Below are 21,824 nucleotides of genomic sequence, written 5' to 3' on the forward strand. Positions count from 1 at the left end.
CTGATTTTTAAAGTGTTACATAAACAGGACAGGTGAAATATTATCATTAAAGCAACCATAAACACATGAAAAGACTTAGGTTTACAATTTATGATTAAAACTCTATCTACACAATATACATAGACATAAAATGTAAAAACTTAAATATCTTAGAAACAGTAGCCAATCAGTTGTTTTAATTGTCATATTTGAATTCAGCACATCAAAATACATAATAAATAGCACATTTTATCTCTGAAGCAGACGACTTCTCAAAAATTGTAGACCAGTGTTTTATCAGAAGTGGATGTTTTACAGTGGTAAATTTTCCATTGGCTCACCACCTAAAATGCTGTGAGCCTTTAAATAAAATAGAAGTTTTAGGATGAATCTCAAACTTTACCTAAAACTGAATGGGGAGTAATTAATTGAGAGTAATCAATCTGCAATACTGAAACAATGCAGGTAACACTTTTTTTTTTTTTTTTTTTTTTTTAAAGTTTGACCCCTTTGGGAAAATAGCATAGACTGGTTTGACCTGGTTGAAGAGGCCTAAGAAGAAGAAGGACTTGAAACTAGTATAATATATTAGCTCTGACCTGGGGAGAGGGTCATTTACACTCAAAGGACTGACACCCATGAGTCTGTGATCAGAGACAGACCCTTTCAGAGGGTCTGAACCATTTTAAACATGCTTGGTTCTCCAGGTGGAAGGATGGGTGACCACCTGGTAAGCCAGGCATGCATATAAACTGTTCATTATTTTTAAGCTGTTTTCTCTCTTAATGTTTTTGTTCTGAATAGATGGTACTTTGCTTTATGCAAGCTAGCTAGTCAATAAATAACCCTGCTATTGTTCCTGAGAGTGGAAATGTGGGTGCTGAACTGAAGTCAGACTTACTTGAGGTGATCATAGTGAAGTGCAGGAGTCTGCAGCCTTAGACCCTGGTATGGAGAGAGCAAATATTGGGATTCTGCCCCGAGAAAGGTGATGGCTAGAGGTCTGAGATCTAAGTGTGGTGTCCTCAAGGAGGCCATAAAGGTGTCAGAATTGCATTTTACTTGGGGACTCTAATGCATCCCACGGGAAACAATATGTTTTTACCAGAGTGTGAGAGGGTGTTCACCCCACACCAGTCTCAAAAGGGTTAAGGAACTGAGAAAGGGTCAAATAGTGTGATAGACCACACATGAGAGGCTTGGGCTGAGATGGCGGTCAGATGAGCAAGTGTGGGCTGGGCTAGTATAAAGCCAGGGAGCTGGCAACAAAAAAAGGGACTGCGGGGAAATAGTCTGCAGTGACTCCTTGGGAGTAGGGAGGGATGTTTGAGTCTATGAAGTTCAGTAGTCTACAGAAGGAGGGAGTTTGAGCTTGTACATGCAGAGATGGAGGAAGGAGTCCAGGAAAAGCACAGTTGCCAGGTACAGAGTCCCTAGGCTGGAATCCGGATCAGTGGACAAGCCTGGGTTCCCCTGTTAGCCACTGGGGAAGTGACACCATTGGGGCAGTGAATGAGAATACTGCCTGAGACTGTTTGAAAGGAAGGACTTTGATGTACGGGAAGGGGAGGACTACAGTGACCTGGCCAAAGAACCTAAGAGATCATATGATGGTACAGTGATGGTGATCCACTGATCATGGAAGAAAAAGCTCTCTGCATTTTAGAGAAACATGGTCCAAAACCCATGATGACTCTCACTGAATTCAATTTGGGACTTTGTATCCAAGAAGTCTGATTAGTAAATCTCCTTTTTTGGTGTTTTGTCGACAGGGAGAGAAACAACCCTAAAAACTGATGAAGATTTTAGTTTCTTAAACACCACCAGGGAAAGAACATCTCTAGATTCTTATGCGTGTATTGTATGCCTGAGCTGCATTATGTGTTATGTAATTCACTACTCCTTTCTGTAGTATTTCATTAATCTGCTTATGTGCATGTGTAGTAAATCTAGGCTGAAATTCTATCAGTACATAGAATATTACTGACATGAGAGACAGGGATGAAAGCAATGAGGAAGAACTGTAGCCTGAAGAGACTTTCAGCCCATCCACCTTCATTAACTTTAAATAGCCTTGGCAAGTCTTAGCTGCAAGTGGCATGGAAACTTGGAAAGCAGTGAGTTAAATGGGTAGGAATTTGGGAGCTAAGCGGGCTTTGGGTTCATATTAGAAAGGGGAAATATCAAACTCAAGAGGTAATCTGGGTACTGAAAAGAAAACGTGAAATGCTTTGACACTAATTGTTAACTTTATTAAAAGTCTTCCAAATTCAGTCTAGCTCAGTGTTCTACTTTCAGCACTTTAATTGGGTCCAGTGGTAAACTATTGGTGATGTAAGTCCTTAGGGCTAATGTACCATGTGAACTAGAAATAAATATTTCTCTCTTCCCTCCCACCCCCAATTGTAACTGAAATAGTTTCATGTAACATTTTAATAAAGGGAGCTGTATAATACCAATACAGTCTGATATCCAGGTTTTTAATGACTAAAGAGGTAATGATCCTTGGCTTTGCCTTGGACCCTCAGTTCCTCCAGTCAGTCATCAGCTGTTTAGTAAGGCATCATTTACTATGGATTCAATAATTCATGATGAATCCTTTGCTGCTGCTGAAGGTATAGAAGAACTCAAACAGTCATTCAAGAACAGAAGAAAATGCTTGTATGGCCACTATTGGAATTTTTTAGTTTCCTGATGTAGCTAAAGAAGCAAGAGGGACAGAGAAGAATATGGACAAGAGAAGGTTGGGACAAGATGGGGTGAAGATGAACTATATTGTGTACATTTGGGAGAGGGAAGAAGAATTTGATCAAGGAACAAATGATTTCTGTGGATTTTGGTAACAGCACAATCTCCACTCTGCTGTTTACATCTCCTGCATCTGACTGTGCACATCCACCTTGCTTCTTGAATTCAATGCAAAAGTAATTAACTAGTGTCTATGAAATTGACCTAACTAATTACATTGCAATCATCACCAGTGCTTTGGGAGACTGTATTCATCTTGTGAGCTAACTGTCTTAATAGCAGTGCTGTTGTTTGGGCTTTTTTTTTTATTTGCTTAGTGGTAAATGCTGTTCTCTCCCCCTCCCCCGCCATTTGACTTTACATGTGCATCGATATTAAAATTCTCTGGCACGTGGTATGCAAATCTCTGCTGGCCAAAAGTTCCCCTACGTCCACTGTACAATTCACTTAGAAAACTCAATGAAAGAAAACTGTGTCCTCTCACTGATGATACAGTGTGCTGATGTTGCCTCTTTGAAACATGCCATGAAGATGCTTATTAAAAAAAAAGCAAATGATGATAATACTCATTGATATGAAAGTGTTATTCAATGAGAGTTCAGGGCAATTAGAGGTGAGAAAACAAAAAAAATGTGCGTAACAAATTACTTGTGAAAAATGTATTACACAAAAAATGCAAAACTGAAGTGAAAAGTTCAGTTATGTTCTCAGGGTGTAACATACATTTAAACAGTTCCAAGCAATAGTCCCTTAATCCCACAGCTCAACATCAAGAATGAAAAGTATAAATCCGCTATTATAAGTTCATAAGGGAGTGCATGTCACTTTGAAATTTAAAGTACTGAATAAGAAAGTCTGTTTTAGCGGGAAGCTGGTATAATTTCTGCTCTATGCTTATCAATGCATACAATTAGAAATATCTGAGATTATAATCACATGCCAACGTTTGTTGGTAAGTGAACAATTTTGAACTGCAACATGAGTCCCGAATCGAACCAAAACCTACACTTCTTTTTAACATTCTGGATCCATTTGGAGAAATACAAAAGTTTGTCTTTTACGGGTGAAATCGAAATAGGCCAGATAACGTCTCAGGAGTTGGAAGGTTTCCCATCTGCTAGAGGAAGTATGGGAATATGTGCAGGGATGTTCTTTATCATATATAACTTAAAGAAAACAGCCATCAAGTCTCTGCAATTAGGGTCAGATCTGAGACTGTTGAAGGTTGGGTAAGTCAATGTTCTTGCTGGGGTTTGGGGTAGGAGTTCTGGGTCAGGTGTTTTAAAAAAAAAAAAAAAAAAAGTATCTTGGGTTTTTTTAGAGCTTTTTAGAACCAAACGTTTCAAGGGTCCTGTTGTATTAATTTAGATGGGCTATATAAACTAAAGGTGTTAACATAACCCAGCCACTATTCAACATTAAACAGAGTTAAGCACAGTCTGAGGTTTGGTATACAGAAACCTTAGCCTTCTTAGTACCATGGGAAACAAACTACAAAATTAATGCCAAACATAGGAAATGTATTGATGTCAACGTACTAAAGGAAAAGAATCAAAACAAGGTAAAGAGCATTGAAACAGCAATTGATTGTTTATGTCAAACAAAGTCCCTTTTGGGAGACAGTGAATATTGGTTAAAGTCTCTTGTTCAGTCAAATAGTCACTTTCCTGCTTTAGACAAAACAGATAGAGACAGACTGGACAGAAGAGAGAGCACAGTAAAGATGCGGGAAATACAGTTTTTGTTGATTTCAGAATACAGGCTGATGGGTCAGTCTCAGATGGATGCTTTGGGCTGGTAGGTCAGTCATGACCAGTGTCCAATCTAATTTTTCCCACCCATGTGCAGAATGAATTTTGTTATGTGGACCAATATGGAGGTGATGTGTGACACATTGTAACAATGTGCAGACTCACCCGGCAGCGCCTCCTGCTGGTCGTCTCAGGAATTAGCTCTGCCAGCCTTGGCGCGCCCTCTGCAGGCTGGTGATCCGCCTTGCCACTGGCCCCATGTCCCTCCCAGGACCCCGGTGCCCCTTTCTCTGGGTGCTGCCCCCTGGCAGTACCCCCAAAGTTCTGGGTCTCCCCCTCCCAGGGGAACCCCCACCCACTATCCCCACTTCGCCTCAGTCTTGGCTACTGCCCAGTCTCCATCTAGCCCCCGTTCACTGGGGCAGACTGCAGTATCAGCCACTCATCACAGGCAAAGGGGTTCAGACCTGCTGCTTCTGCCTACCCATGGGCTGCCCCCTGCAACCCAGCACCTAATAGGCCTTACCAGGCCTGGGGGTTTCCTAGACTGGAGCTCCCAGCTCCTCTGGCCCTTCCCCAGCCCTGCTCCCAATCTAGGTGTCTGGTAAAGCTCCCTGAAGCCAGGCCCTTCTCTCTCTGAGGGCAGAGAGAGACTGCTGAGTCCTGGCTCCCAGCCTCTTATATAGGGCCAGCTGAGGCCTGATTGGGGCATGGCCCAGCTGCGGCTGCTTCCCCAATCAGCCCAGCTTTTAGAGCTGCAGCCCTCTCCAGGGCTGCTTTTACCACTGCAGCCCTCTTTCAGGGCTGATTTCAAGCCCTTCAGGGCAGGAGCGGGTGTCCACCCGGCTACACACATGACCTTCATATTGGTGCACATAACAAAATTCATGTGGCGGGGTGGGGCCAAGGGGTTCAGAGTGAGGGAGAGGGCTCAGGGCTGGGGCAAAGGGTTGGGATACGGGGGGTGCAGGCTCAAGGAGTGGGGCCGGGGCTGAGAGGCAGAGGGTTGGTGTGCGGGGGCTGGGGGTGGGGAGGGGGGAGGGCTCTGGATGGGGGTGCAGGCTCTGGGGTGGGGCTGGAGATGAGGGGTTTAGGGTGCAGGCTGCCCCGGGGCTATGGCAGGGAGTGAGGACTCCCCCCAGCTCTCTCTCCTTGCAGCAGCTCCTGGACTTGGTGGGAGGGGCGCCTCTCCTTCTGCAGCAGCTCCGGTGGGCCTGGGCTGGGGGAGGGGCTCCTCTCCCTCACCGTGGCAGTTCTACACGGCCCTAAATAGCCTGCTGTGCTGTCGTGCAGTTTACAGGGAACCTAGATCATGACAGCTGTTGCTCTGGCTCATCTCTCTGGTATCCAAGGTCTGGTGTCACAGCAATAATCCTTCCACCAGAGCCGTAGTGATGGTAAAAATTATCTCCCTACTAAAGCCTTTCTTTTTTATAATCTATACTCTCGTTATTTTGTCCATCAATTAAGCCTACTTTCTGACATCTATTTTGGTTCATTGACTTCAAATCCTCTGCTCCTTTTGTTTACATCACAATCTTAACACAGTCTTTCAGTGGTACCAGTAGACCCTTTCTAATATAATTAATCCTATCTTTTCTGTCTCCTTCTCACATCTGTTCTTAAGCAGTTTTCTATAACCGATCATTGTGACAATTCATGAAACTTTACCAACTTTTCACCAGTCAGGCTAACAAAGTAGGCCTGCTAGGCCTCAGGTATTACGACAGTTCTCAATATTAGCTGGATGGTTTTATATAATTTGGGAATAAAAGTTAAATAAATGAGAACTGATTTTGTTCTATGTAAAACTTGAAGTACAAATTCTGAAGACTTGATAATGGATCTGTCAGGTCTGAATCACCAAATCACCAAATATGCAAACTCTGCTGCTTACCAGCTTGGCCATTGCTGCAGTGTGCTCCTTAGTGGACAGTTTCACCCTGTGCATCACTGTATTGAGGCAGGAACCGAAGGTAGCAGAATATATGGGTTGCACTGAGGTTTCTAATAACCATTCTTATCAGTGGAGGCTGAGGCCCAAGTTCTGTACCACAGCACAGCCAAGGCAGTCAGACTGTGCACTCGGGAGTTTAGCTGGGGCTTGACAGGATGGAATCCTCCATCCCCATGCTGCAGAGTGCCCTGGAGCTGCTAAAATAGCCTCCAGGTTGCCTGTTCTCCCCATGCCATTCTTTAAATGTATGGAGGGAATGACCAGTTCATCCACACAGAGGTAAATCCACCAACTGTACCCTGTGCTGGGCAGCCTTGCTTCCGTATCCTTGCTGTGCAGTAGCCTACCTTCTGTGCAGCTGGGCTGTCTAGCATGTGTAGGATTATGCATTTCCTGGGCAAGCTCCCTAGACTATTCTACCTCCTCCACATGCTGCAGGAACACATGTTTTGCTACAGAAAAGGTCCTCTAGTTTCCCAGAGCAGAGGCAGGATTGCTCCTAAGAGTTGTCACTTTGGTTGTATGAGGTTTAAAAATAAAACCATTTTATTTAGGAGAGCGTGAGTATTTAAGCATTAGTGAAATTGTTAGAGAAGGGTGCTTTCCAATTGCCTCTGTCAAGAAGGTATAGCTAATACAAGAACACTAAAGCAAAAGTGCAATAATTACGAACATCACTTACAGAAACTTCTATTTAAATGAGACATTCCATAATTAATTATAAATAGGTCCCTCATATTACCAATCGCATTTTTGGATGCTAATTGCAAAATGGTACTGCACATACCCTGAGTAATTTGTATTGCTGTTTTAATTCATTTTTTCTACTAATCTAGGCCAGCTGGAATGAAAGAAAACAAAGGACCATTTTTTGGTGATAAGCCTATTCTATATAGCAAAATATTTATGCCAAGATCCCAGCAGACAGACCAAATCTCTGTCTTTGTGCAGAGAGGTGGCATTGAAAACCACATGACATGCAGATTTGCGGGCTTCTTTCATGTATGGAAAATTATTCCGTCTAAGAGGGAGAATACTTTTTCCTACATGTACCACCCATTTAATCTTCAGGGTTAATTGATATGCTACCTTGTACATGGACCACAGTCACTTTTAACCAAACCTTGGCCAGCCCACATCCATTCTTTCTATGCTGCATGTACTCTCAGAGAAGTGACCATGTCCTCATGCCACATTTTCTGCTTGACAAACTTACTCTGGTTTTTCTTGTGCACACAAACTGACCACTTGCCAGAATTTAGCCAAAAATGTAAATGTGGAGGAAAGTCTGTTAATGAAATAGACACAGCAGAGGCAATTAAGAGAATAAAAACTTTGTATACTGATTCTCTACCTGCAGAGCTACCCTTCAGTGAGGACACAATTAATATCCTGAAAGTGTCTTAAGCCATCTCATTTAAGCTTTTTTTTTAAAGGCAGCTTTTGAAGAATTCTAAATGCGATTTGTCTGATCTCTCTAAATTGGACTGATGGTAAGTAATATAAATTTTAACTTTTACAATAGTTTCAGGTCCTTTTATCTACTCTCATCCAAGTTTTCTGAAACAGCTTGAAATTAGATTTTTTTTTTTTTTGGTATGGTGAGGGTTATGAAACTATGGTACACATCTGAATTGGTGAATAACTAACTGCCTTCTGTACTCCAAAAGGAATAAACATATTATACTACATTGTGGAATCCTTAATCATACTGGTGTGTGTAACTCACACTCCTCCTGGATGTGGTCCCATCTAGTGGGGGGAGGGAGAAGAGAGAGAGAAATGAGTCTGCTCTACAGCCTTAGCTAACAGGCAGTTGACTCCAGAGTCTATCCTAAACTCCAGAGTTAGGATTACTAGATATCAACTGTGAAAAAACGGGATGGGGGTGGGGAGTAATAGGTGTATATATAAGAAAAAGTCCCCAAAAATGGGACTGTCCCTTTAAAAACGGGACATCTGGTCACCCTATCCAGAATCTATCCTCATCAAGGGTTATGCAATCAGGCCCTGTGTGTAAGTCTTACTCTCACTGTCTGCAGACTAAACTACAGTCCTGTTTAGTGTTTGGCATGTTCAAACTCTTCTGCTCATTTGTCTGTTAATGGGAACATCTAGCAGCATACATTTAGATTCCAAAAAGAGGTGTGGAACCTCAGTGATGGCTCTGTTGGGCCCTCTTGCTGATTTAGTTGTCTCATTTTCAAATAATAATCTGAGTCCCTTTTCATGGGCTGACATTCATTTCCCTCTCTACATTCATTTGTCACACAACTCTAAACACTTAAGTGGAGTTTTTAATTCGCCATTTTTATTTATACTTCAGTCTATGCCCAAAGATGAAGTTTGGTCATGACCAGCTCATGAAATCCACCATGTTTCTCAGAGGGGTTGAGATGATGCTACAAGGAAAACAATTCCTCACACAAAGCAACAAATGGTATATTCCAGCTGTTCTATACCTGACACCTGGTTTCATGTTTCTGTCATTACTCTTCATTCAGAGTCTTTTGTTTTTGTAGCGAGACTGGGGATTAATAAATCTGACATGTTCACAAGACATATTGGCCAGGGCATGAATTAAAGGAAAAAATGCTACCTATCTATTAGAGGGAATGACACAGCCTGTTATCTTCACAATAGTGAAGCAATTAGTGTACAGAACTACACTATGTACAATGCAGTTTGAGTGTTTGATCACACAATATAATAAAATGAATGACTTTTCTGATATAGGAGACTTTTTTTGGACAAAGCAGAACAGAAACATGGAGCTTGGTCTCAGTGCAATAATGGAGTGCCGTTTTAAATGTCATCAGCCTCTACACCTTCTTGTACTACACTTTTCATTTTAAAACCACATCACATTTTAGCACTTACACACTCGTTCTGTCTGAATGTATTATCACATTCTGTAAATGCACATTTGGAACAGTATTGTTCAAACATTGGAGTGAAACAGCCTCTCTATTCAGATTTTAGTCATTTGAAAGACTCAGTTGGGGCCTCTTTCAGTAGGAATTGTTTCATGCTTTTTCTACTAAAGCCAGGTAATCGATTAGAGTGAAGTATGTCAAAAACATGATCTATAATTGAGGATAAATAATTCCTGCAATTAGTAAGAAGTTTATATTTTAAAAGATACTACTTTATGCTTGTTTATTCTGAGCCTGTGTCTTGTTTTTACAAAAAAAAAAAAAAAAAAGCTCCAATGTTTCATATTTGAGAAATCGAAAAGCTGTTGAAAATGATCTTTTATCAGGGTTTTATTAGACAGGTGAGGTTAATGAAATATCCATTGTTCGAATATAATTTGTAGTTGCATTGATGATTAAAGCTGGTTGGACCATGTTATGAAAAGTAATCATTTAGCCCCCTATTTGGTTACTGAAACATTTGCTGACGAATGCTGATTTTCTTTGAAATTATTTATTTGCTGCATAGTTTGGATGAATAATCTTTACAAATGGGTTAGTTTGATTATTCCATATATATGGTGTACAATTGGTGTCCTGTGTCAGATTGGATGCCTGTAATATTTTTAAACTGGAAAATAGGAATGAACAAAAATGGACTTCTGGTCCCAATTTTCAGAAAAAATAAACATTCATGCTAAAATTTGCAAAAGCTGTCAGAATCAATGCCTAATATTTTTATGAATACCCAGTGGTTGTCCAAATAATTGTGAGTAGTGGATGATCCACTAATCATAGTGAGCCCAAATTTCTGCTTTTTGTTCATGAAAATATTTGTGAAGTTTTGACTGTTTACTGAGTTCTAATGATGTCTCCAGTGTGTTGGTTAACTCTATAACTTCCTGGTAGGACATGTTAGAGCTAGCTGCTCATCGTCAGAAGTAATGCCTTTCAGAGGCAGCCATTTGGCTCAGATTGCACAGGAAGCATGGTCTTTGTGAGTAGGCAGTGGGTCAGGAAGCTCACGTTGTGGGTCGGGGATTTTGCAATTTAGGACCATTCATATTGTGAGCGTTGCTTTATAACAACATCTGTCCTCTAGACAGGCAAGAAGATTACAAATATTAATGAATCTTCCCACACTTCAGTTGATACTTGTTCTCCCCACTCCCACCAATGTAGCATTACTGTCTGAGGTGCCTTCCAATTGCTCGGTGTGGTGATGGTAGCACAGGGGCAAGCTGGCAAGGACTGCCCTAGGGCAGCAGAGGGGAATGAGCAGCATGTGTTGTGGTGATCTGTCCCACTGCCTGCAGCGGGCACACCAGTATTACCGTTAATTGCTTTTTGAAGCTTTTGGCTCTGCTTGGATGCATCTACCCTAACTTAGAGTGGCCATCTGTGGTCCGATTGACATCTGTGGGAGCAGAAGCGGCCTTTCTCTGGCTGATCTGATCTCTGCCCATTTAAATATTTGCCATTTCACTGAGACTTCCAACAAGGCAAATATTCACATTGTGGTGATGGATGCTTGTCCACTGAGAAAAACCACTGATCTCAGTTCATTAACTTTTAGTTTAAAAAAGAATTTAAATATCTCCTAAAGCATCCAGAACAGTGGCTGCAGTTTCACATTAGGCTGCAGTTTCACATTAGAAGCGTAGACAGAACATGAGTGGCAAAGGCATAAGAATTTTTAAAGATTAGATTTTTTTGCTTTTCTAATTTAATTTCATAATTTGACCTGTGCCGCCTGCATGCTGAATACAGCATTGGAAAACAGTTGCCTGGAAGAGGAACCAAGTGGCAGCCAATACCATTTGATGGAGACTCTGTGATGCTGCTTTGACTGCTTTCCAAGCTTACCTGTTCTCTGTTACATGAATAAGCAATAATTGAATGAAGTTGAATAATACATCTTAGTAAACTGGTTCTTCCTCTTTCTGTTCAGAAGGGATGGATCTGCTCATGGGTACGGGGTGAAGGGATCTTTGTGGGGAGGGGTTGTCCCATACCTGGGGATGGGTGCAGTATGTTCATCATCATGTCATCAACTGCTTTAACTTTAAGCTGGCTTCAGTCAGTATTAGCTCTTAAGCAATATGGAACCCTCCTTTTTGCGGGCTAGAATGATGGTTTCTTAGGCAGCTCTGTTGCCAAGGGATCAAAGGGGAGCCGTATAGCGGTCATATAGGGCCTGGGCCTGGAGTTTCATAGCTTCTAGAGGCTAAATGCTCTACTCCAGTAGTTCTCAGCCAATGGTACATGTAGCTCTGGGGGTACGCAGAGGTCTTCCAGGGGGTACATCAACTCATCTAGATATTTGCCTAGTTTTACAACAGGCTACGTAAAAAGCACTAGCGAAATCAGTACAAACTAAAATTCCATACAGACAATGACTTGTTTATACTGCTCTATATACAATACACTGAAATGTAAGTACAATATTTATATTGTAATTGATTTATTTTATAATTATATGGTAGAAATGAGAAAGTAAGCAATTTTCCGATAATAGTGTGCTCTGACACTTTTGTATTTTATGTCTGATTTTGTAAGCAAGTAGTCTTTAAGTGAGGTGAGACTTGGGGATATGTAAGACAAATCAGACTCCTGAAAGGGGTACAGTATTAAATATTTGGCTAAGCTCATTAAGAAGAGTTATCATCTTTTTAGTTTTTGTCCACCATTGGAAACAAAGTACTGGATTTGCTAGACCATAAATCCAACCCAGTATAGCATATGTAATCCTCCCTAGAACTTTTCATTAAACCTTGTAAGTAAAGAAATAATGAATGTGATGGGAAAATATTGTGATCTAGGCTTGGTAGCTTGAGTTCATTTCTAGCTTCCCTTCATTGTTTTCATGTCATGTATCCATCCTGCATATTGCAGGTGAAATTTTCTATTTTTTTGCTAGAAATAAGAACCACACCTGTGTATATTTTACCTTTCCTCAACTGAAGAATAATAACTCGATACGATAGATATAGTTCATAGCAGAAAAATCCTTGTTATGCACATAAAGCTCTAAATAATATGAATCTATGTAGGGCAGAGATGCTTCTGCCCAGAGTACTATTTGCCCAAAGGGTATAATGCCTGAAAGGTCTCTTGAAGTATGACAACACTATTCTCAGAAGTATTGCCTGAGCAAGTCTATGCATCCTGAAATGAGATGCCAACACTGAAACATTGATTTGTCAAGGAAAAGGTGTGGGACTGCGTGGGTAGATTCAGTAGATGCAGGTAGTGCAAACTTTTATCTGCATATCTCTACATTATAATTATCTTCCCTACCATCCATCACATACTGTAGCATCAAACGTTAATGTCCTTAGCTAGGTCTCATCTTGGCACGTAGAACACTTCAGAGTCATTGTTATGTATCTGTATCTATCTGAATTTTATCTCCTCAGCTTCCCAAGTGAGAGTTCTGCATCTCATGAGGATGCTTTAGCTCAGGGTAATGGAACGTTTATTTTACATAACAAAGACTCCATTCCGCTTTCCAACTATGTAAAACAAAGCTTTTCTTCGGGAAGTTCATATTTTGGGCTATGGTGAATCAAGACTCCACAGTGGGCACTAGTATAAAACTTCTAACTTCACTATTGTTCTTCAGCATACTGGTTACATTCATACTGTCAGATTTTATTAGATGACGCATTCTTAAAGACTCTCTTGCCTTGAACTAGTTTGAGGTGCAAAATTTGATGTACTTGGTACTTGTGGGAAATCATAAGAACATACAAACGGCCAAAGTGGGTCAGACCAAAGGTCCATCTAGCCCAGTATCCTGTCTTCTGACAGTGGCCAATACCAGGTGCCCCAGAGGGAATGAATAGAACAGGTTATCAAGTGATCCATCCCCTGTCGCCCATTCCCAGCTTCTGGCAAACTGAAGCTAGGAACACCATCCCTGCCCATCCTGGCTAATAGCCACTGATGGACCTAACTTCCATGAACTTATCTAGTTCTTTTTTGAACCCTGTTACAGTCTTAGCCTTCTGTAGAAGTTATTTGCATCTGAAGTTGCTTTTGAGGGGATGGTGTTGGCCTGCTCCTTATTATATACCCCAAGGTAATAAACACCCTCTGCCAGACTGAGAGGCTAATAGTTCGCTTGGAGAAAACACACCTGCTTGTTAAACAAATCTGCTGGTTAAATATTAGAATAGTATTTCTTTTTTAAAAAAAATTCATGCTGCTTTATTTTTAGTGGAAGCTTTGATTAAACCTTCTTAGTTATCTGTATAAAAGGTGCGCACAGATTGAGAAGCCTTGGTTAATTACAGTTTTGAATTTTCTTTCACCCCCTACAAAAAGGCAATGAGAGAGATTTGGAGCTCAGGCAGAATGTTTTCAGATGTGAACCTGATGTCCAGTGACATTTGTTTTTATAGCAATTCAATTCCTGATATTCATACCCTTTTCATTAGTGCATATAGTACTCTTAGACAAAACTTATCTTAAGGAATGCCTTTGGGCCTGATTCTGTTGCCACTGAGGTCTGCTGCAGATTGTGTTAATTGGGGAGTAAAATCAGACCCTTGATTGTAGCATACTTGAGTGTGAACATGGTCATTGTCTAAGTGTTTTTGACAATGCTTACAGGGATTGCAACATTCAAGTTCAGCTCCTGCTTCTCTTAGACCCCATATATAATTCTTCACAAATAGATTGTCTAATTCAGATGTTTTTACTTGTAATTTTCTGACATGGTAATGAATATATGAAACAACCTTTCTGTAACTTCAGCTAATGTCTCAGCTGTAAATCAGTAGCTTGACATTGGATAGAATTTTCTTTCCAACTCCATACCTTACCGGGTAAGAGAGAGGAGTAATGCTTTATATGATCTGTTCATTCTTCAGTGTCAAATATTTCATCCAGATGATTGACTATGCCCACAGCACCTCTACTGAGATACTGATAACAGTCTACTTTTAAGCCCCCTTTATGAGTTTAAGTTCATTTATGGTTGTTATGTGGCCTGGAATGCTCAGAGCTGAGTGACAGCTCTCTGACACTGTATTCTACAGAAGGACAATTGTTTAACCAAGATTGTTAGCAGGAGGCGTGCTCGATTTTTTGACACAAAAGCATATTTTTTTTTCTTGTTTAATTGATCTTGGTAAATCTAGGCCAAAACAGTAGGTGTGACACTGAACCTCCCCTTAGTTGTACATGAGCTCATTAATTAAGAGCACTTTTAATGAAGTGCAGTGGTGGCAGCGACTGCTACTGCTTTTCAGCCCTCAGTTGGAAAGTGCCCATTTACAGTTGACTGTCTGCAGCACTGTAGCAGCTGCACCTGCACAGATTCTTCATACAGTTTTTCTGTTCCACGACATAAGCTGTTGTGAAAAGTGCACAGAATTGGTCGGCAAGGTGTATTTATTTTATTCTGGTTTTTATGTTTACCTTCTTACGAATGGGTAAAAATCTAGCTTCCCTAATGGTAGAGCTTCACTTTCTGAGAGCAAGAGGGTACAAATGTTAGTCTCTTTCTATTTTTTCTATGATTGAGAATAATGCTTCAAGCTTTTTAATGTCACCCCTTTTCAGTATTCCTTAACAATTTGTTTGCTTTCTTGATTGCTCCATAATGAATAGATATTGTCAGTGGATGATCTTCAATGACACCTAGCTCTTCCTCCTGAGATGTATGTTAACTTAGAACCCATCACCACCTATGAGTAGTTCAAACTATTCCTTCCAATATACCTCTCACTCCTCTGCTTTTAATTCATATGCCATTAAGTTTAGCTGCCTAGCTTTGTTTCTCCTGACGTGCCTCAAAATCCTTTTGAGATTTGACTAATTTAAATACTTTTGTAATCTGCAGGTTTGGTACCTCACTTTTAATCCCTTTTCCAATTCATGAATAAATGTATTAAACAGCACAGGTCCTAGTATAGCTCTTGGGGCATATTGCTGTTAACCTCCTTCCATTTTGAAAATTGGCCACATATTCCCTATGCTCTGTTTTCTATCTTTTAAATAGTTTCTAATCCAGAACACAACGTTCACTCTCACCCGATGGTCTGCTTAATAAGAGTCTGGTGAGGGACTTTATTCAGAGGCCTTTTGAAAATCCAAATAAATTGTATATACCATTCCTCCCTCACGCGGTATATCGTTGACTCTGTTAAAGAATTCTATAGTCTGTGTTAGCGGGAGGTCAGTCTAGAAGATCATAATGGTCCCCTTGGGTCTGAACATCTGTGAATATGGATTCTAATAGATTCTCGTTTTAATTCCCTGCAGACAGCTGGCAATGGCAGTGTATTTTCTTTTGCTGGAGCAGCTTCATAGCAGCAGCCCTCTCAATTTTTGGACAGGGATTAACTTTCCTCCAAACATTTGCAATAACTGATTGAAAAGTTATCAGTGAAAGGACATAATGTGCAAAATTTTAATTGTGTCCTCAATGAACTCTGAAGTTTGTTGAGGTGTTGGCTATATTGCTTGAAATAGAGAAGAAGCTGCAGTAAAGGGACTGATTTATTTCTCTCACTTTCATAGTATCCTAGATATGTAGGGCTGGAAGGGACCAGTTGAAGTCATCAAGTGCAGCAGCCTGCAGGAACAAGTAAACCTAGACCATCCCTGACCGGTGTTTGTCTAACCTCATGTTCTTAAAAACCTGAAATGATGGGGATTCCAGAACCTCCTTTGGAAGCTTATTCCAGAGTTTACCTACCCTTATAGTTTAAAAGTTTTTCCTAATTGCTAACTAAATCTTTCTTGCTGCTGAGTAAGCCCATTATTTCTCATCCTATCTCCAGTGGACATGGCAAACAATTTATCGTGATCCTCTTTACAACAGCCCCTAACATATTTGAAGACTGAGGTCTCCCCTCAGTTGTCTTTTCTTAAGACATGCCCAGTTTTTTTTAACCTTTCCTCAGAGGTCAGGTTTTCTAAACCTTTTTATCATTTTTGTTGCTCTTCTCTGGACTCTCTCCAGTTTGTCCAAACCTTTCCTAAAGAGCAGTGCCCAGAACTGGACACAGTATTCCAGCTGAGGTCTCACCAGTGCTGAGTAGAGTAGTGCTGAGTAGAATGGGATAATATATATATACAACACTCCTGTTAATACACCCCAGAATGATATTAGTCTTTTTGCGGCTGTATCACATGGTTGATGCGTATTCAATTTGTGATCCACTATAACCACCAGATACTTCTCAGCAGTACTACCACCTAGCCAGTTATTCCTAATTTTGTAGTTGTGTATTTGGTTCTTCCTTCCTAAGTGACTTACTTTGTACTTGTCTTTACTGAATCATCAATTCTCCAATTTGTCAAGGTAATTTTGAACTCTAATTCTCTCCTCCAAAGAGTTTGTAACCCTCCCAGCTTAGTATCCTCCACAAATTTTATTAAACATGCTCTCCACTCCATTGTCCAAATCATTAATGAAAATATTGAAGAGTTCCAGACCCAGGACTGACCCAGCTCCCTCTTACTACTTGGAATTACTTTCATTCAGGAATGGGCCGGGGTGTCCCAGTAGACTTTAACCCCTCCTAAAATTTAGGGTGCAGTCAGTTCTCCAAGTTCTTTCTTGGACCTGCAAGGGTCAGCTGGCTGGTCCCTTTCCCTCAATTTATATCTTCGGGGTCTTTATTGCCTCCTCAAGGTATTGAGACAGTCCACAGATCCAACCTCCTCTTAAATCCCAGGTAAGAATCTTCACAAAGGCAGGCTGGTCCTCTCCAATCAATCTACAGCAGTGGGAGTGGAAAATTATCCTGTAGAAGGATGCAGCCTTGCGATGCTCTTTCACCAAGTTCCCAAGCCCATCATTGCTGGGTCACCATGTATCTGACATGAGTCTGGCTGGGTCTGTCACCAGGTTCAGTAACAGGCTGTGTACTCCCTGATGTTCTCTTTCAGCCATCTTTCATTTTCTCAAAAGTATTTTTCACTTAGCCTTTTCAGTTGAACAGAAACTCTAACTTGGACTCCAGTTTCCACTGTATGAGCAATCACTAACTGTTCAGTGTGAAAACCCAGAAGGTGTGCACCAATTAAAATAACATGATCATGTTCAGTGGCCAAAACAAATTTCTCTGCAAGAGGTGTTTTACATTGTTTCACATTGTTTCAAGATGGTGACATGTCTTACAAACTTTAAACATTAGATTCCTTTATTGGAGGAACATAAAGGAGCAGAGAAAAGTGAATTGTACAATGTGCAGAAGCGACTCTTCCCACTCATCCTTAACGTGTTTTTTATTTGCTTGATTTTCTGCTATATATAAACTAATGACAAAAATTAGTACTAACTTCAAACTTGAATGAGTGCTGTAAAATTAAACTTTACAAAATCCCTTTAATTATTGTTAATTAGATAAGTATGAGAAAAGAACCCATGTTATGAAACAGGGCCGGCTCCAGGCACCAGCTTAACAAGCAGGTGCTTGGGGCGGCCAGGGGAGAGGGGCGGCACCTGCGGCAATTTGGGGGCGGCAGGTCCCTCCTGACTCCCTCTAGGAGCGAAGGACCTGCTGCTGAACTGCCGCCGCCGATCGCGGCTTTTTTTTTTTTTTTTTTTGCTTGGGGCGGCAGAAATGCTGGAGCCGGCCCTGTTATGAGAGCACTAGTCTCCCTTACAGACTCAATAAATATAACAAATTCTGCAAACTCCCACTGGAAGTTTTGCCTGTGTTTGCCTGAATTTTATCCAGAGATGTTTCTGACTGAGCTATTACTGATGCTCCCTGTGCATGAAATGTCTGAATATTTTCCTTATGTGCACATAAATATTTCTTGTAGGTACCATTGAATTTTTAAAGGTGTCTGCCTGCAACTTTCCATCTTACTGCTATCCTGAGCTGTAAGTCTCCAGTTGTTCTTTAATTGTGCTATTAGGTCATGCTCCCATTTTAAGGTAGTGGCAAAAATCATTCAGCGCACATGTGGCCAGATCCTTAGCTGGTATTAATCAACATATCACCAGTGAAGACTATGGAGTTATGTAGATTTACAGCAGCTGAGGATCTGGTCGACAACATTAATGCTAACACACTGAATGCTCTGCAGCAAAGTTCTATCTTATCCACTTAATTATTGTTTTAATCAGCTGGACCATTGGATGCTATTAATCGCAAATTGCTTGTTTGAAATATCTGCGGATAAGTCAAGTCATGTTCAAAATTTGTTAAAAGTCTACCCAGTGTTTCTGAAATCATGCATGACCATGGAAGGGATTGTGACAGTAGTAATTATAGCTGGGGCTCTGAAGGTCTATATGTGCACATTAGAAAGGGACACATTTGTAAGTGTCCGTCTGTGCTGTATTGTGGCTGATAGTCTGTTCATGTAAGTCTCCTTGCTCTTTGGAGTTCCCTGATGTGCCCCCAGGCCAATGGCCCTTGCACAGATCCTGCACTTGGAGAAGCAATTCCATTATGCTTATAGTCATGAGTGGTACATAGGGATGTAGTGAAAGGATGTGATGGATTTCATCGTCAAGTCTATTTACATATTCTAAGTGCTATTATTTATCTATTTTATTTGTACATAGAACGTCCTTTTGCCATTGCATCTGAGCACACCAAGGATAAAAGAAAATATCAGTCACAGTTTAGAAATCTGAAAAACAAGAAAGCAAAGAGAGTGCATTAAATTTAACTACTGGTTTGGTAATATTTCTCCAAATAGTTAATCACTTGGTTATTTACTTTGTATTGGAGAACTAATGTAAAATGAGATTAATGGAAATGGTTTTGGATGTTTAATTCCTTTTGGTGTAGTGATGTGAAATGCTGACTCTGAATATATTTTCAATGTGCTCAGTTTGTACGTAGCTGTGAGTATCCCTGAAAGGAAGACTTCTTTAGGTTTATAATTGGAGTCCCTGGGGAATTGCTCCTATAAATGGTCAGCAGTAAAATATCCCATATTTAATTCTCTCCCCACTATGCCTCATAGTGTCCTTAATTCATCAAATTGGATTTTACCCAAATCTATTGGAAGGCTAGCACTGGCAGTCACAATACCCTTTTTGACATGACAGTACCTGCCAAGGCAGATGATTTAATTAGCACCAATGATGCACACATTGTTGCCCTAGTTGGCTTTTTTCATAGTTCGACCCTATGGTAGGATTTGTATTGGGGTTAAGCCCTAAAAAATCCTCCTGTTGGGTACTTAAGGCTCTAAAAGTAATAACACTGCTTGCCTCCTTAACAAACAAAAAGACTCAAACACCTGTGCAGAGGGTTCTCTGCATGGAGCCGGTATAGTTCAGTGGACAGAGTACACAACTGGGCATTAAGAGTCCTGAGTTTCAATTCTGGTTCTAACACCAACTTGCTGTGTGATTTTGGTCATATATGTATCTTTTTCAGTATCTCCTTCGGTTTCCCCATATGTAAAATAGAGATAATAGTTCTTAGCTGAATTCATAAAGCACTTTGAGATGAACTGTGCTATATGTTTGTATTAATAATTAGAGGAATGACTGACACTTTTCTAAAGATAGTGTTAGAAGCCTTGAACAGCTGATATATATATTTAACATGATGGTCTATGCACAATATCAGTGTCTGAAAATGAAATAAATATGTCCTGTTGTACCACCGGGGATAAAGTAAAATTATATAACTGGTGGTATATGCTTTGATAATCTAGTAACCTTAATTTGTGTAAGTTTAGAATATAAAATCCAAATAGAAATTTAGAAAATGACCTGTCCATGTATGAAATATTAGATGCCTGTAAAAAGTTTATTTTAAAGTACACACAAGTATCGTGGTATAAGTGGATGTCTTTTGTTAGATGACATAAGTGAATTTTTGTTAGATGATATAAACACAATAGGCAGACATAAGGAAAATAGAATGGGCTGTGTCAAATGTTGTGACTGAGAATATAAACCTAAGCAAGGCAAACTCAAGGAAAGTGTCTGATGGCAAATTAAGGATGCTGTTGTGTCCACCAGGACAACACACACAGATGCAAGTTATAGAATGCAAGGCCATTCTTCAAATTTACTTCCATTTAACTAATCTCACGAGGACTGGAACATGTTGCTAGACACTCCTAGGTTATCATTATTATAAATCAGTAGTAATTATTTTATTACTGGATGTAATACTATTCCAATTTGAGATGGGCAGAGTGACCTGAATGTAATGTGATGAGTAGTGAACGCAGAGTATGTGAGTACAATGGGTCTGATTTTTAGAGCTGCTGACAGCTCCCATTGAAATAAATGAGATTTGTGGTAGCTCAGCACCTCTGTAAATCAGGCCTGTGTGTACAGTGTTGCTTCATACATATGCAATAAAGCTGATTTTCCTTTTGATTCATAATCCATGTAAATAATCCATCTGGACTACACTGTTTCACAATAAGATTTGGTAAATCTACATCAATGTGGTGGAGTTAATTCATTCGAATATTGTAGAGATCTATATGGTTCATCTGTAACAACTAGTTTGACTTATGTCCTTTACCTTCAAGTGCTTTGAGAAATTTCCCTAGTAGATAACTAGCTGCTCATGTCATTTTTCCTAAAGATTTAATCAGCCATTGCAATTACTGAAAGTTGGTGTTACTGACTACAAGAAAACAGCAAAATCTGCCTGGTTGCATTATATGTAAAATGTAAAAAAGATACTTTGAACTTCACACACTCACTGAAAGTTAGAGAGGTAACAAGGATGGGCCTTAAGAGGACAGAAGACACAGACACTCTCTCTTCTTTGCACATCAGTCCAATTATAGTAACCTTTCATTGTCTCTTGCATATTCTAGGATGTGATGTCCACATTCTTCCAGTTTGGGGCTTCTATCCAGCAGGAAGCCATTGTCATGCTGAAAGTGATGCAAGATTATGACTGGCATGTTTTTTCCCTGGTGACCAGCACCTTTCCTGGATACCGGGACTTCATAAGTTTCATCAAGACCACAGTGGAAAACAGTTTTGTGGGCTGGGACATGCAGAATGTGATCATACTTGATACTGCCATTGGGGATGCCAAGACCCAGATTCAGTTGAAGAAAATTCATTCATCTGTTATCCTGCTTTATTGTTCCAAGGATGAAGCTGTTTACATTCTGGATGAAGCCCGTTCCCTAGGCCTTACAGGCTATGATTTCTTCTGGATAGTCCCCAGCCTGGTTAGTGGCAACACAGAAATCACTCCCAAGGAATTTCCTTCAGGGCTAATTTCAGCATCCTATGATGAATGGGACTATAGTTTAGAAGCTCGGGTGCGGGATGCTCTTGGGATTATCAGCACAGCTGCATCAGCCATGTTGGAAAAGTACTCCTTCATTCCAGAAGCAAAAACCAGCTGCTATGGACAACTAGAGAAGAATGAACGACCATCTCACACGCTACACAAGTAAGACGTTCTACTTTTTTCCTAGACTGTGCATGGTTTTGATGATTATTTTTTCCAAATTAGTACCAATATATTTCCTTGTAGCAAAATAATACTTTTTATT

The 21,824-nt window shown here is 40.3% G+C and overlaps 1 protein-coding gene across 1 annotated transcript in view; it reads left to right on the top strand.

Annotated features, from left to right (window-relative positions):
* The window catches only part of GRIN2A (glutamate ionotropic receptor NMDA type subunit 2A), a 309,606-nt gene that overhangs the window by 155,552 nt on the left and 132,230 nt on the right, over positions 1–21,824 (top strand). The window contains exon 3 of the mRNA XM_024194032.2: positions 21,129–21,721. Coding sequence (XP_024049800.1) covers positions 21,129–21,721 — 593 coding nt within the window. The remainder of the gene's footprint in view (positions 1–21,128; positions 21,722–21,824) is intronic.

This window comes from Terrapene carolina, unplaced genomic scaffold (genome assembly GCF_002925995.2).
Source record: "Terrapene carolina triunguis isolate 2854851 unplaced genomic scaffold, T_m_triunguis-2.0 Scaffold93, whole genome shotgun sequence".
NCBI lineage: Eukaryota > Metazoa > Chordata > Testudines > Emydidae > Terrapene > Terrapene triunguis.